Consider the following 15856-nt stretch of genomic DNA (forward strand, 5'->3'; position numbering starts at 1 on the left):
GGGGGCACAGGCAGTTGGGACCTGTGCCTGGGACACCGGACGGGTGTGGACTGCCAGCCCCGTTCCGATTCGGAGACCAGCTTTGACCTCCCCACTTCCGGTCTCCAGCAACGCGGGCCAGTGGGATCCCCACGGTACTGCTCTCCCAACACTGCTCAGCCTGCTCAGTCTCCCTGCTGCCCAGGACCAGCTCCTTCCACACAGAGCAGGGCACCGAGCCCTAAACGGGGTTCAGGGCAAAGTGGAAGCAGTAGCAAGGGAGGCACCTTCCAGGGTCTGGAACTGACAACCCAGGGAGCTGTGCTGGAGGTAGAGGGGGTGGGGTTCCTGTCTTAAAGTCACAATCCACAGTGCTGTGCTCCTGCCAGTCCCTGGCCAGCCTGTTCTGTACACCTGTTCTGTGGACCGCCCCTGCCCGTAGTGCTGGAAGCTTTCCTGTCAAGGGATTCTGGGAGTCCAGCCCTGGCTAGGGTGGATCAGTGGACTGAGTGCTTGCCTGCAAACCCAAGGGTCCCTTCCCAGTCAGGGCACATGCCTAGGCCTGGGGCCAGGTCTCCAGTAGGGGGCGCTTGAGAGGCAGCCACACATTGATCCTTCTCTCCCTCTTTCTCCTTCCCTTCTTGTCTGTAAAAATAAATTAAAAAGAAAAAAAGGATTCTGGGAGCCCTGACAGCTGTGTGTGGTGAATGTCCACTCTCTCTCCCTGGCCCCACCCAGGACCTTCCACATCTGGGCTAGCGTTTCTCAAACTTTAGCCTGCATCCCCATCACCTGAGGGCTTGCTGAAACACAGGGCTGGGCTCTACCCCTGGAGTTCCAGTTCGGTAAATCCGGAGTGACCCTGAGAACTTCCACGTCTAGCAAGTTCCCAGGTGATACAGATGCCACTGGCTGGGACCACTGTGCCCTGCAGGACTCTCTGAGTAAGTCTAGGCTATCCAAACCTTACACGTTCCAGAGAGAAGTCGGCCCTGCCTGGCCCCCAGGAGGAAGCTCCTAAGCCCTTGGACCATCCTGCCTGACAAGACGGTCCCTGCTGACCTGGGGACCCTAAGCCATGCCGGATTGTCTGTGCTAACGACATGATTTACAGTGGGGGCATTGGGCCATGCGGTCCCAGTGTAACCTCTGCAGAGGCCAGAGACTAAGTTCCTGAGGTCGGCCTCGCCTGTGTGAGCAGCCTCCAGTAAAACACCTGGACACCAAGGCTCAGGCGAGCTCTCCTGGTTGGCGACACTTTGGGCATGCTGTCACTTGGCACAGCTGAGAGGATTGAGTGTTCTTCCATGACCCCACTGGAAGCGTGCACCTGCTCTCTGCCGGACCCCGCTCTCAGTCGGTGCCTTTATCCTTTGTTGATTTTAATTTGTACTCTTTCACTGCAATAAACCATAACCATGAGCTTGCCTGCGTTCCGTGTGTCCTCCCTGTGACTCACGGGACCTAAGTAAGGGTGGTCTGGAGGACCACTGCTGCCCCGGAGCCTGGGTGTTGCTTTGTGGGGTAAGCTTGAACAGTCTTCCTGGGTCACTGGGCCTCAGTCTCCCCATCTGCAAATGGGGCTCTGGACCAGTTTTGTCCTAGTTGGGTGTGACAGGTCCCCCAGAAGAGCCACAGATGGCAAAACTGAGAGAGAATATGCTGGCCTACGGGCAGGGGCAGTTTATTTAGCTTAGCTTTTCTCTTTCTAGTTACCTGGTCTGCCCATTACAGCCTTTCTCACCTGAGCTGGGAGCACTGGGCTGCTGGGGTCCACAGGTTTCAGTAGATTCAACCACTCAGTACTGCCCCTCCTGGGGCCACTGTCAGGGCAGTGACCCACATTCCATGGTACGTGGGCCTTCCCTGCCCCATCCTGCCCTGGCCTAAGACCAGGTCCTTGGTCCAACACAGGGAGGAAGGATCCTTAGCATCCGCTGATTATGTGGCTTTATTTACAGACTCAGCACTTGCTGAGGGTGGAAGGAAAAATATTTGGGGCCAGGCTGGGCCTGGAGGTAAGGGTGGCTGGGTGGCCATGCATGGGTGGGACCGGGAAGTTCGCAGGAGAGAACCTGTTGGCCTGGCCAGGCCCGTGGGGGGCAGGCCAGAGGCACGCAGCATGCAGGAGGCCTGGCAGGATCTGCCCGGGGCAAACCTGTCCAGGTGGCGGCTGGGAGCGGGGAGGGACTGAGGGCTTCTCTCCGACAGGGCGCACAGGTGTGAGGCTGGATAGCAGGCGCCCCCATCCCTCACTCCAGGGGAGCGACATAGTGGGACAGTCAGGACACCTGGGGTCTGGTCCTGCTGCTGCCTCAAGGCTTGATGTGTGTGCCTAGCCAAGACAGTCCCCCTGGTGCCATTGTCCTGCTGATGCTTGGACATTTGTCTTGGGGGCGACCCACGTAGGGACGCTCTGAGGACATTGGTAGGGAGGCTGGAGAGTCCTGGAGAGTGTGCCTAGGGCCCAGCTTAGTGTGGGCTGTGCCTGAGCGGGGAGGAGATCCCCAGCCAGGGGCTGGTCCCTTTGAGCCAAGCTTTTCTCTCAACGTTTGGTGCCAGTCCCTTGCTGTGGCCCCAGGGGGCGCCATTTCCACCCCAATCCAGGCCATCCAGGGGGCCAATGATGACAGAATTGGTAAACCCTCTTTCCCTAGGCCGCCCTGCTGGCTCCCGACAGACTTCCTGCCTAAAAGCAAACAAGGAATCCAAAGACCAGATCCTCCTCCCAGGCCTTCTTCTGGTGAAGAGCCCATTCCCACCCAGCAGGGAACAGAAAAACCAGTTCCCCAGGTTCGCTCCCTGCCTGGGAATAGCAAAGTGTAGAAAGTTGGCAGGGTCTCTCTGGGCTCCCCGGGAAGGTGACCTCGGGGCCTGGGAAGCCTGGAGAGGCCTGAGCAGGGCCCAGGGTCTGAGGTCACAGCCCCTGCCCGCCGTTTACTGGGCTCTGGGCTCTGGGCTCTCCCAGGGACGAGGGTGGAGGGTGGAGGGGGAGGGGCCATCAGCACTGGCGGGAGGGGGTGCGGTGCACGGAGCCAGGGCGCTTGGGGATCTTGCGCCAGCGCCGCTTGTCCCAGCGGCAGAGCAGCAGCAGGCGGAAGGTGTCCCGGAAGGCCTTGTTGCAGAGGGCGTAGCACATGGGGTTGACCGTGCTGTTGACGTAGCAGAGCCAGTAGCCCAGCTCCCACAGGGTCTCGGGGACGCAGTCCTTGCAGAAAGTGGACACCAGCACCATGATGTTGTATGGTGTCCAGGTGAGGATGAAGGCCAGCAGAATGGCGCTCAGGGTCCGAGCCGCCTTCTTCTCCTTGACCAGCGAGAAGGTCTTCCGCTTGGCCAACTGCTCCTTCCCACGGGGCTTCTGGCTCTTGCCCGTTCTCTCACGTCCCTTCCGAGTCGGCCTCTTGACGGTGTTCGGGGAGCTCCGCGGGGGCTGCTTGGCAGGGGCCTGCGCCTCTGGGTCCACCATGGGCATCTTGATCACCACCTCCGAGCCGGGTTCCTCACCCTCGGAGGACGTGAGGGACTCCATGGAGCCTTCCTCCTCCTCCTCCTCCTCCTTCCAGCTGTAGGCCTGCAGCAACCGGGGAGCCCGGCAGCAGCGACAGCAGCGCCCTGGGGGGGTGTCCGCTGAGCCCTCAGCCCCCGGCTGGGACCGCTCTGAGCTGCTGCTGCTGCCGCCCCCCTTACCTGCCGTCTCGGAGCCCTGCAGAGCCGCCAGCTCCCGGGCCCGGTTCTCCGTCTCCCGGTAGATGCGCCAGTAGAGTATGCACATGACCGTGACGGGGAGGTAGAAGGCGGCCATGGCTGTGCCGAAGGTGATGATGGGCTGGGAGAGGAACTGGATGTAGCACTGCCCGGCCAGCACCGTCCGTTCCCCCACCAGGTACTGCCAGAAGAGGATGGCGGGGGCCCAGAGGACGAAGGAAACCATCCAGGCCAGGCCGATCATCAGGGCTGCCCGGCGGGGCGTGCGCTTGGCACGGTAGCTCAGGGGTCGGGTCACGGAGAAGTATCGGTCAAAGCTGATGAGCAGCAGGTTCATGACGGAGGCGTTGCTGGCCACGTAGTCCAGGGCCAGCCAGAGGTCACAGGCCAGCGTGCCCAGGGCCCAGTGGCCCATGAGCAGGTACGTGGTGTAGAGGTTCATGGAGAAGGTGCCGATAATGAGGTCCGCGCAGGCCAGGCTGAGCAGGAAGTAGTTGTTGACTGTCTTGAGCTCTGTGTTGACCTTGAAGGAGATGAGTACCAGCAAGTTGCCTGTCACTGTGGCCAGTGACAGGAGGCCCGTGGTGATCCCAATGAAGGCCACTTGCCAGGGACCCTTTCCTGGTGCCAGGACGGTGATGTTGGGGCTGACGGCAGGCGGGGCCGAGGTGTTCATGGTGGCCGGGCGGGCCGAGGGCGCAGCCCCTTGCTCTAGTCACACGACAGGGCTTCCTCAAGGGGAGGTCATCACCTGGAAAGAGAGGACGTGGGCTTCGGTGGGGCCGCCGAGACCTTCCACTGCTCGGAGTGGCAGGTGCGGAGAACACAGCCTCCACCCTCCCAGAGCTTCAGGCCAAACGGTGTCCCCCTCCCTGACCGCTGGTCCCTATCTGCTCTGGTGTCTGCTCATGGTCATTTATAACGCATGTCCCCAGCCATGAATGGGTTTGCCGGCAGCGTGGGGGTGGGGTGGCTCTGGAATCCAGAGATCTGAGTCCTCATTCCAGCTTCACCATTCAGACTCTGAGCCTCAATTTTCTCCTGGGGAAATTGCTGCTAATTCCTGTCTCGCCTAAGTCACATGGCAGAGTCGGGGGACGCGCTTTGTATGCAGCGCTGCCAAATCGTCAGTGTTCCACTCCATCTTATTACAGCTCGCATTTACCGAGCAGTTACTACACACGCGCCAGGCACAGTGCTAAGCACTCCACTGAGTTACTGAATCCAGGTGTTGGACACCTCCTGGAGGAAGGTCTCTCAGGAGCCCTGCTTCACTGAGGCAACCGTGGCTGCAAGGCCCGGTCAGGGCTGCACAGGCGGGAGGAGGATTAGAACTCACTTCTCTTTGAGCATGTGGAGCTCCAGGGGGGTAATTCCATCCAATAAGGACACACGAGAAGGCAGGGCATGGCTCCAGAGATGAGAAGGGGCAAGAGATGAGAGAGGAAGGGTGCCACGTGTGAGTGTGTGTCTGTGTGTGTCGGCGGGGGGAGTACGGGGAGGGGGGAGGGCAGTGTGTGGAGCTGCCTGGAGCCTCTGTGAGGGCAGCAGGGAGGGCTGTGCTGGGCCCAGACGTGCCTGGTGGCGGAAGGTCTGTGGTGAAAGCAGGCAGTGGGGGCAGGGCCCTCAGCTCCCAGACAGGCGGGCTCTGGCCCCAGATGGGGTGTGGGAGGCCCCTCTCTCCCCCCACTCTGTTCCTGGGCTCCAGCTGAGTGGGGGGCAGCAAGAAGAACGGGAAGATCCCCCAGATTGTTCTTGAAACTGGAGTCCAGCCAGCCCAGGCACTGAGTGTGGGTAAAGGGAAGAGCGAGGACTCTTAGCAACTTCCCGGCCAGGCAGGCGGCTGTGTTTGGGCAGGTCCTCTCCTGTTCGGGGCCTCAGGCATCCATCTGTCCATTGAAGAGACTGGGGTCTCCTCCTACCTGCAGCTGTGGCTTCAGGGGCTATATCCCAAAAAGTCCAAGAAAGAGATTTTTGGCAAGGGCTGGCCAAGCCCTGGTGTTCCGGGAAACCTGGTCTGTGACAGAGACTAGGCTGCCATGCCTGTGGGAGGGTGGCTGTGGGACAGGTGGTCTTGGGGTGAGGTGCCTGTGAGCACACGTGACCCAGAGTGTGTGGGGCTGCAGGTCTCTCCACAGCTCGTGGTGAACTGACTATCAGTGTGTGAGGGCAACTCTCAGCACGGAGAGGTCACAGTGTGACTCACGAGCAAGAAGGACTGTGGCTGCCAGTGTGTCCGGGACAGTTTGCACACGAGGGGGCTCGTGTAACATCCCGTGTGAAGGACCCGGACTCTGGAGCCGCACTGTCTGCGTTTGAGTCCAGGCTGCCCCTGGTCTGGGAGTGCAATCTCCGCCCGTGACACCACCGCTCTGTGCCTCAGTTGCCGCAACTGAAAAACGGGCATAGCACTCGTCCCCAGCTCACAGATCAAGGAGCTGTCTCGAGGCTTAAAGCAGCCGGTAGATGTGAGGTGCCCAGAACAGCCCTGTCACAGAGGCTCCCATGACTCAGCGTGCAGGGCCCTGAGGGCTCCCTGCCACCTAGGAGCGCCTGACAGCGTGACAGCGGCGGCAGGTACCAACCATTGCTGCTATTTGGCGCTCGCTGCATGCCAGACACGGCTCAAAACGCTCCTGTGGCTTTTGCAGTAATGGTAATGGGGAGCCTCTGAGCAAGGCGTTGCTCTGCTCCCCATTTTACAGATGAAGAAACTGAAGCTGAGAAAAGCAAGAGAATTTGCACAAGATACACGAGTAAGGCAGGAGGCGGGGTTTGAGCTGTTCACGCCAGTGACGCCTCATAAAAACGGGTGGTCGGCCCCGGGGGCCAGAGTTTGCCAGTTGGAATTTTTAAAGTATTACACTGCAAATTTATTCACTGGGCTTCCTGAGTTTTGTTGCATCCTCCTTCCTTAACCAGAGCCAGGTGCTGGAGGGGAAGCTGGGATGGGACACCCCTGACGGGGCTGCCTGGTGAGGCTGCAGTGTGGGGGGACACCAGCCGTGACAGGGTGCCCCGCTCACCTGTGGTCCCTCTGATCTGAACCCATTGCACAACTGGAATAATCGAGGCCCAGAGAGGAGGGGGAAGGGGGCATTGTGTCGCTCCAGGTGTCCTGGCTCCTGGATTGGGTGCTGCCCAGCCCCCAATGCCCAGGGGCCTCCAGGCAGCTCTGTCGCCCCCAGCAGCAACCTGGGCCGAACCGTGAGAAGGCCTTATTCCAAGAGCAGCCTGATGGCCCCGCTCCTTTGCTCCTTCAAAGCCGCAGGGGCCTCCTTCAGTGCGGAGTCCAGCACTGCATCCGCCACTGTGCCTGGTCCTCAGGCCACTGCAGGGCTGGGATGTGGGTCAGGCGAGGAAGGTGCTTGCCTTGGGTGCAAAATTTAAGGAGGTGCCCCAAACTCCAGTCATCGATAACGTAACAGTGCAATGTAATACTTAACAGTGGGAATTAAGGCAAAACATCCACAGTAAAATTTCAAACAAAGACAGGCACCCACCCTGCTCGCACACAAACACCCCTATTCTGCTTCGCCCTAATCCTGGCCCCAGTTCCAAGGAAACCTTATTTACAAGAACAGACGGCCTACCTGCCTGTGGGCTGTAGTTTGCTGTTTGAGTTCTGAAAATGTTACATTACTATAGTGTTTATCTTGAATTTTGCTCTGAGGTGAGCGGCTCACTCACCTCGCCCTGAGCTGCCCTTCCTGGCTGTGCAATCTCAGAAATCACTTAACCCTCCCTGTCCCAGCTGCCCTGCATCCCCCAGCTGATGGGGACACCGGCATCCAACACCCTTGGCTCTGAATGGCGTTCAGTTCAAGGCCTCAGGGATTATGCCCCGCCTCCTCATTCTGATGAGCTGCCCAACCCCTCTGGCCCTGGCCCTTCCTTTCAGACCCAGGCACGGCCCCTCTCTGGTCCCCCACGCTGCTCCTCTACACAGTGGAGCAGTTGGACCCGCCTGGCGTCTGCGAAGATTTTACAGGACCCTGCAACTCATATCTCAAGATGCTGAACAGCGAGGACCCAAGTCCCCGAGCTGAGGCCGCAGAAGCCGATGGCTTATGTGTTCTCTCAGCCGGGCCTCGAGTTACCTTGTGCTGGGAGCATGGCAACCGCTGCTCATTGTGCCTGCTGCCGAGCTCTTGTTGGAAACCAGCTAAGGCTTCAGCGAATTTTAAAGAAAGGCTTCAGAAGGGGGGACCTGAAAGAAGAAGGGGTCCTTGAAAGTGAGGAGGCTGGAGTCCCCCTCCTTAACGGCTGGAAGCCCCTTCCAATGTTTTCATTTTTTAAAGATATCCTCACCCAAGGACATGCTTAACTGATTTTAGAGAGAGGGGAAAGAAGGAGGGAGAGAGGAAGAGAAACACAGGTGAGGGGGAACAGTGATTGGTTGCCTCTCCTACGTGCCCTGGCCGGGGACTGAACCCTCAACCCTGTGGTTTGTAGGACAGGGCTCCAACCGAGTGGCCCGAGCTAACTTTCTCACTTTAAATTGCTAACCACCAGAATGAATCGCCTCTCCCACGCTGGGCACTTGACATATGATATTATTTCCCTTAATCTGCAGTACACCTCAACGGGGGTGAGGGGCTCTTAGCTCTTTTTGTTTGATTTTTTTTATTGCATTTCTGTCCATTAAGTCTCCTTATACTCCCCCCATCCTGCAGCCCCCACGGCCGTCCACGCTCCATTTTACAGGTGAAGACGCTGGGGGTGGGGCCGAATGGCGCCCCCACATTCTCTCACAGGAAGCAAGGCAGCCGGACTCTGCCCAGACCTGTGGCTCCTCCGTCCGAGTTCTTCCCACTGCGCTGACCTATGAGCTTCACAGCCCGAGGCCTCCCGTCTGAAACGAAGGGGGGCAGGAGAAGGGCAGAGGTTCTGGGGACCTGGACCCCGATTCTCACCGCCCCTGGGGCACCACTCAGGGCGGGCGTCAAAGACCCCCACCAGAAGCAAGCAGGCCCTCCCCCAAACCTCTCTGGGACAGTGATTTGCTCGGGAGAAGGTTTCTGCTCTGGTCTCTGCTGTGTGGCCTCGGGCAAGCCTCCGTGACCCTGGGCTGCGGGCAGTCCTCTGCCTGTTCAAGGCGACTGCCAGGTGGCCAGATGACGGCTGGGAGAGAATGGGGCTTCCTCCTGGCTGGCGTAGCTCAGTGGATTGAGCGCGGGCCTGCGAACCAGACGATCGCGGTTCGATTCCCAGCCAGGGCACATGCCTGGGTTGCAGGCCGGTTCCTTGCAGGCTAATTCCCAGCAGGGGATGCGCAAAAGGCAACCATACATTGATGTTTCTCTTCCTCTCTCCTTCCCCTCTAAAGATATATAAATAAATAAAATCTTTTAAAAAAAAAAGAATGGGGCTTCCTGTGACTGCGGCTGGTTGTGCTGGGGGTTGGCGCTCTGGGCCGAGAGACGGGGTGCCAGGGTTGGGCAGCCCCAGGATTTCTGCCGAGGAGGGGCTTAGAGTCAGTCACCTGGTTGAAAGGGAGGCTGGAGGCTGTGTTTGCTGAGCTTATTCTATGCAACATCCACGGGGGGGGGGAGTGGGTGCAGGGGCTGGGGTGTGGACCCCCCCAGGAAGTCCTTGGCACTGCCTCTGCCCAGCTTTAAGCCCCATCTCTACCCGTGTCTCGCTGGATGGCTTCCCCTGGGGTGCGTGTCTGTGGGTGAGGGTGCACGCTCTGCTGCATAAGAACAAGAAGTTGGGGGGGGTGAGTCTCTCACTTGGCGGGGGGGGGGTTGCGACTCATCCTCTGAGGGTGTCCCTTCTGGGCTACAGGCTGGTGGCAAGAAAATGGGAGGTGCTTTTCTCTCCAGGACTATGGCCTCCTGATGAAAGTTTTGGGGAGCTTCTAATGACTAATGTTAATATTATTTTATTGATTTTAGAAAGGGGGGAGAGAGAAACATTGATTTGTTGTTCTACTTATTTAAATGTTCATTGGTCAGTTCTTGTATGGTATGTGCCCTGACCGGGACTTGAACTCACAACCTTGGCTTATTGGAATGATGCTCTAACCAACTGAACTACCTGGCCAGGACTAACAACATTATTATCATAGCAAGTGGTATTTACTAACTGCTTACAATATACCAGACATGGCTGTAAGTATTATATACATTATTATTATTTTTAATACTTACCCAAGGATATGTTTTATTGCTTTTATAGAAAGAGTAAAGGAGGGAGGGAAGTGGGGGGAGAAAGAGAGAGAGAGAGAGAGAGACAGACAGACAGACATTGGTCAGTTGCCTCCCCTACATGCCGCAACTGGGAACCAAACCTGCAACCTTTTGGTGTACAGGAGGACGCTCCAACCAACTGACCCGCCTGGCCACAGCTGCAGTATACACCTAATTTAACTGACCCATTATAATTCCTTGCAAAGTAGGTTCTGTTACCCTCAATTTGCCAAGGGGGCAATTGGCTCGAGGGTCTCTAAGCCTCCGAGAACCTGGCAGCGAGTTCATCAGCAAGGCCACCAGAATTCGGACCCAGGCAGCCTGTCTCTGAGACGAGCCCCTCGGTCCCCACCCTAAACTGCTCTTGTGGGGGCGGGGGCTCACCAGCCTCCTGTCTACCCGCACAAGCTTGACCAAACCCTCGTGGTAAGTCAGCCAACAGCGAGGAGTCGGTCCTTCCTTTAGGACCCGGCTTGCGTGTGTGTGACAGGGCCTGCCTACGGTCTGTGTGATGTACGGTGACAGTGTGGCAGGCGGGGGAGGCGTCGCCGTAGCGCTCTGACAGGCAGGGTGGGGGCTGCGTCTGCCTCATTCACTGCTGTAGCCCAGGGCTTGGCACACAGTAGCTGCTCAATAAAGGTTTGTGGGATAAATACATGACTGTATCCACGGACTCTGTATCCATGGACTGGTCCTCCTTGGCTTCCGGCCCAGGGGCATGAGGATGAGCCCGCAGGGGTCGGGACCAGCTCCAGAGCATGGTCCCTCCGTTCCCTCCGGTTCTGTGTTTCTTCACTTGCTAGGTCCTTGTCCCTGGGGTGAGGCCCTGCCTGGCTTGCGAGCACAGGAGAAGAACAACCCCTGGCATTGTCTTTTGTGGACCAGAATCGGACCAAGGAAACCCTGCTTCACCTGCCGCCCAAGGGGGAGCAAGGGAGTAAGACAGGCAGGGCAGGCGGCTGCCAGGGCTGGGGAGGAAGTCATCCTGGACTCAAACAGTTAAGGGATGAGGTCAGAGCCTCTGGCAGGGCAGGCCAGACTATTGACCGCCAGCGCCCTGGACAAATCCCCGGGGCTGTAGGTCTGGATGGTGAGAGGAAAGGGGAGGGGAGGGAGCCGAGGGTCAGGGGGAGGCTGGGAGAGACTGCTGGGAGGGGCATTCCTGAATACCAGGGTCTCCAGACCCTGACCACTGGCCAAGGAGTGGAAAAGGGGAGGCAGAGAATGAACGGGTGCTAGCGAAAGATTCGAGGAGGAGGAGTGAAGCCATCTTGAGATTCTGGGCCTGGAGCTCGCAGAACCCGGACTGGAAGAAATGGGTGGTACTGGGGAGAAGAAGGAGAAGGTGGGGGCCGTGTGGCCGTGCAGCTGGGACCGCACGTGTGCAGGGACCTGTCCCTTCTGTGGGGGCCAGGCTGTCAGAGGTGGCTTTCTCCCTCTGGCTTAAATTTTCTCTGAAGATAGCTCTAGACCCATTAAAGGTGCCCCAAACTTCCACCTCTGGTGCCTGGCCTTGGAAACCAGGGGGCAAACAGATACAATTTATCACACTTTCAGGCTCAATGGTCTCCACGGGAAGCAGCAGTAGCCCTGGGGGGTAGGGTGGGGGGAGCAGCCATGAGTTAAATGCCCCTAAATGCACTTCGGAGCCAGAAGAGGAGCCCGGCCCCGGCACCACCGCCAGATACCCTCCCTGTGGACGGACCTTCCCGGGCGGCCTGCCTTCCGCCGGACCAGGCAGGCCAGGCCCTGGACCACACTCTCCGGGCTGCGTCACAAGTGCTGCGCCCTCCTGCCCCTCTCTGCACGCCCCCTGCTCTTCCCTCCTGCGCTCCTATCCCCACTTCCTTTCTTCTCTCTCCCTCGCTCCCCCATCCTTCTAGGCATCACCATGGCATCACAGCAGANCATGTAGCCCTGGGGGGTAGGGTGGGGGGAGCAGCCATGAGTTAAATGCCCCTAAATGCACTGCGGAGCCAGAAGAGGAGCCCGGCCCCGGCACCACCGCCAGATACCCTCCCTGTGGACGGACCTTCCCGGGCGGCCTGCCTTCTGCCGGACCAGGCAGGCCAGGCCCTGGACCACACTCTCCGGGCTGCGTCACAAGTGCTGCGCCCTCCTGCCCCTCTCTGCACGCCCCCTGCTCTTCCCTCCTGCGCTCCTATCCCCACTTCCTTTCTTCTCTCTCCCTCGCTCCCCCATCCTTCTAGGCATCACCATGGCATCACAGCAGAGCAGAAACCCAATGAGATAGTCACCCACCTCTCCCCACCCGCCACCCGCCGGAGCCCAAGCCCCTGCCTCCCAGGGCTTGCCACTTCCCAGCCCCGCCAAGCTGCTCAGGCAGGTGGGCGTGTGGCACTGAGGGCGAAGAGAATGGGGTCCAAGCCCCATCTGGACCTTTAAATATTCCTTCTGGGACCATGAGCATGTCCCTTCCCCCTTTTCAGTCGCAGTCTCTGCACCTGGTTGACGGGCAGGCTCCTTTCTAGGTGTGACATGACCCCTGCCTAACCCCGTTTTGGCTTTGGGTTCAGCTCTCAGACCTCCAGGGCCAAGCCGGGAGCCAGGAGTTGTGTCTCTGGCAGCCCTGTCTCGCCACCTCCCCCCTGCCTTCTATGTCACACTGGTGATCACGGCTTGCCCAGTGGCTGAGGTCAGGGGGTGGAGAACTAGCGCTCCGAGGCCAGCTCAGTGAGCAGCTGACAACCCAGGGACAGGAGACTGCCTGGGTGCAGGAGAGGCTCTGACTCCTTCTGGCCGGCTGGTCAGGGCCCCGGCCAGCTTGGGTGGAGGCGGAGGTGCGCTTTGTGGGAAGAAGTGCACCCCTGTCCACTGGCACTGATCGTACCTAAGCAGCACTGTCTGAAGGGACAGTGACAGCTGACCATCCCTCCCCAGCTGCCAGCCCAGGAATGGGCAACGCTGCAAGGATCGGGGCTTGAGGCTCCCAGCCCGTTTCCAAGCCTGGGGGTGCTGGGGCGGGTACCCAGCATCGGTGCCTTAAGACCGAGACCTGCCCTGAGGCAGCCCAAGGTACTGAGGACACAGGGAGTGCCCTCTGGGCCCCTGTACATGTTGGCACCATGTTCCTGGACAAGCGTGGCCATCCATGTGCCCATTTGTCCCCAGAGAGCCCTGGGGCTCTTGGCCTGTTCTACTGGCTTCTGGCCCAACACCCACCTTGGCATCCAGCTTGTCCATCTGGCCACCAGCCTGGTTCAGTCCATCTCGGGGGGGCTGAAGGTGGATGGGGGTGGTGGGATTCGGGATTCCCTGAGGGAGGAGAGGAGGGGTTCTGGGACTGGCACCCCAACTGTGGGGGTCAACCTCCCACAGGACACTCGATGGCAAGCGCTGCCTCCCGGCCCCCTGCCCTTCCCTCTCCTTCCCTGGGGCTCCGGGGGCTGTGCCTGCTGTGTGGTGGCCCGATCCCTTCTGGGCTCCAGGTCCAGTTTTCTAAGGGGGTCTCCATCTCTGCTGCCGTTGACCCCCCCCCAAACATCAGGTGTATCCACGCAAAGCCAGGGGATAGGGTCTTTGGAGCAGCCAAGGTCCAGTGCTACAGAGCCCCCTCAGCCTCCAGCCCCCTCCCCAGCCCCCTCTTCTCTTTGGGGTCCATCCTCATTTCCTTGTAGTCCGGTCCCTGCCTTGATCCTAGGACCCGGCTTCTCCGACCCCCACCTCAGTGGGCCCCTCCCAAACCCTTCCAAATGTACTCACCATGGGGCCGGAGAGGGGTCTGTAGGGTCCTCAACCCCACCGCTTCCTGGGGGCTGGTGGTGGCTCCAGGGACCCAAACACCTGGCTCCCGGGGGGTAGCTGCGTCCTGTGCTGGCAGCCGGAGAGGCACAGCCAGTGATTGGCATGTCCCACCCCCTGGCACGCCAGCCTGGGGGGGAGGGAGGAAGGGAGAGAGAGGGAGGGAGAAAAGGAAGGGAGGGGAGCTGGAGGGAAGCCTCAGGCAACGTCTGGGGTTGGACCTGGTCCTGAAGCATGCCCCCCTCCTCCACCAGGGCCCCCAACTCGAGCCCCTAGAGGGAGGGGGCAGGCCAAGAGGAAGATGAGCCCAGGAAGGCTAAAAGTCCAGAGTGAGAGAGAAGGCGGATACAGGGAGACAAACACCCACGCCCACTGCACACAGACTCAGCGGCGCGCACACACACACCCTCACAAAAGCACACTCTGTTTCCTCGGGCTCCTTCCCCCACCAACCTTGGAGCCCCCAGCCCGAGAGCACCGTGGCTCCCCGGGGCTCACATGCATCCTTCCTTCACACACGCTCTGCCCACCCCCCCGCACACGCCCACTCACCCACCCACTCAGCCCCACACCCTGTTCTTCTCCCTGCTGTGAAGGAGCTAGGTTCCTTCTGTTTGGAAATGACACATTGAGCCTCATGTGAGAGGCTCCGACTGGGAACACACCCAGAGGGCTGGCACGCCCGCCCCGGGGCGAGTGGACGTGCCTGCGTGCCGGGCTGTGTGCTTTTGTGTTTGGCCTTGCTGCAGAGCCCAGTGTGAGGGCTCGCGGCGTCTGGTTTTGGGGGATGCGTGGGGGCGGCTATGTGCCTGCTCCACGTGATGCTGAGTGCCCCACACACGTGTGCCCCGAGGACGCATGTCTCCACGCAGCCTTTGCAAATACAGGTGTCAACCTGTTGGTCTGGAGCCAGGATGCGTGTGTGCACGTGTGTCTGTATTTGGTGTGTGTCTGAGTGCCGCCTAACTGTGGGGCTTGTTAATTCTGACAAGTGAGGCAGCTTCTATCTCCCTGCCGGCTCCACCCCCAGCTTCCACTTGGAAGACAGACAGACAGGCAGACAGACAGCTCTCCTCCCAGCTTGTCAAGCTGTCTCCCTGACTCCCACGTGGGGCTCACAGGTGTGTACCTGGGAAGTGACAAACCTGCCCTTCCTCCTCACCTCGGCCCTACTGCTTGGCCAGCCCCCCTCCCCCGCCAGTTTGGATTTCTGTGTTGAGTTTCCTCAGAGACAGAAGCCCTGGGGGGCCCTTTGCCATAGAGACTTGGGTCCTGCACCTGGCCCTAGAGGCCTCCTGGGGAGCTGACCACGGAGAGGCGAGGCGGCTACTGCTGGGCTGGCATGCGCTTTGCCCCACTGGCCACGCTGAGGCCCTGGGGGGAGGCAGCAGCAGGACCATCTATTGTCCCGATTGTGTAGACCAGGAAACCAAAGAGCAGAAGTGTGACTAATCTGCGGTGGGTGAGTGTTTGATGAAGGTCCCTCAGCTCTAGGCTCAGGGCTCTGGAGTCATCAGGGCTTGGGACCCGCCCCACCACTTTCCCGCTGCCCATTTCCCCACCAAGCGCGCCCTCTCATTTCTGATGCCTGCGGGTAACCTGGGGCTGGAGCCCAGTCGCCAGTGGAACCAGGTGGAGCGGAACTGGAGTCCCTGGGGCTTGGCCAGCAGCCATGGTAGGCACACGTGGCTGGTGCATGTGGGGGCGTCCTCGATTCTCCAAGGCTGCCGAGGCCAGAGCAAGCACCCAGTCCACCTCCCTTCTGGGGTCGAGGACACCGTGCAGCTTGGAGAGGCATCGGAGCACCTGCTCCGGTCCCTGCTCAGCCAGCCGGTCAGGGGTGGGTCGGAACTCGGAACTCGGCCTGTCCCTGCCCCTGGGCTCCGACTTCGGCTGCCCCCTGCTGGGCGGTCCTGGTGTGTGGCTGTGGCTCCGAGGAGCGGTGGGGCTGCGACCACTTGTGCGCGCGCACGTGGCTGAGTGTGGGGGTGTTAGGCCTCCAAACTCAACATCCATTTCCGAGTCTGAATCAGGGTTTCTCTTTTTTTTGCCCCCTCCCCCCAGTCTCCTTGGTCTCCCTTTTCTCTTCTCCCACCGCCTCTGCACACGTCCCTGTAGAAATAAAAACACTTATTTTGTAGGCGGGAGAGGAGGGTGTCCAGCTTCCCCCTGCCTCCCCGGTGTGGCCCTCTCTGTCCCAAGCGGTTTCCTCT

The 15856-nt window shown here is 59.8% G+C and overlaps 1 protein-coding gene across 2 annotated transcripts; it reads right to left on the reverse strand.

Moving 5' to 3' along the window:
- Positions 1-1912: 1912 nt before the first annotated feature.
- On the reverse strand, positions 1913-14121 carry CHRM1 (cholinergic receptor muscarinic 1). 2 transcript variants are annotated; one of them, XM_037052972.1, is made up of 3 exons: positions 13605-14121; positions 13065-13121; positions 1913-4438 (listed from the first exon to the last, which is right to left on the reverse strand). In XM_037052972.1, exon 3 carries the CDS (start codon positions 4361-4363, stop codon positions 2981-2983), a length of 1383 nt encoding a protein of 460 aa, XP_036908867.1. In that variant the 5' UTR covers positions 4364-4438; positions 13065-13121; positions 13605-14121; the 3' UTR covers positions 1913-2980. The 2 variants fall into 2 exon arrangements, with proteins under 2 accessions (XP_036908867.1, XP_036908866.1); XM_037052971.1 differs by having other exon boundaries at positions 13065-13157.
- Between the last annotated feature and the right edge of the window lie 1735 nt (positions 14122-15856).

The sequence above is a fragment of the Sturnira hondurensis genome, unplaced genomic scaffold, assembly GCF_014824575.4.
Source record: "Sturnira hondurensis isolate 20B ecotype Veracruz unplaced genomic scaffold, ASM1482457v3 Scaffold0007797, whole genome shotgun sequence".
NCBI lineage: Eukaryota > Metazoa > Chordata > Mammalia > Chiroptera > Phyllostomidae > Sturnira > Sturnira hondurensis.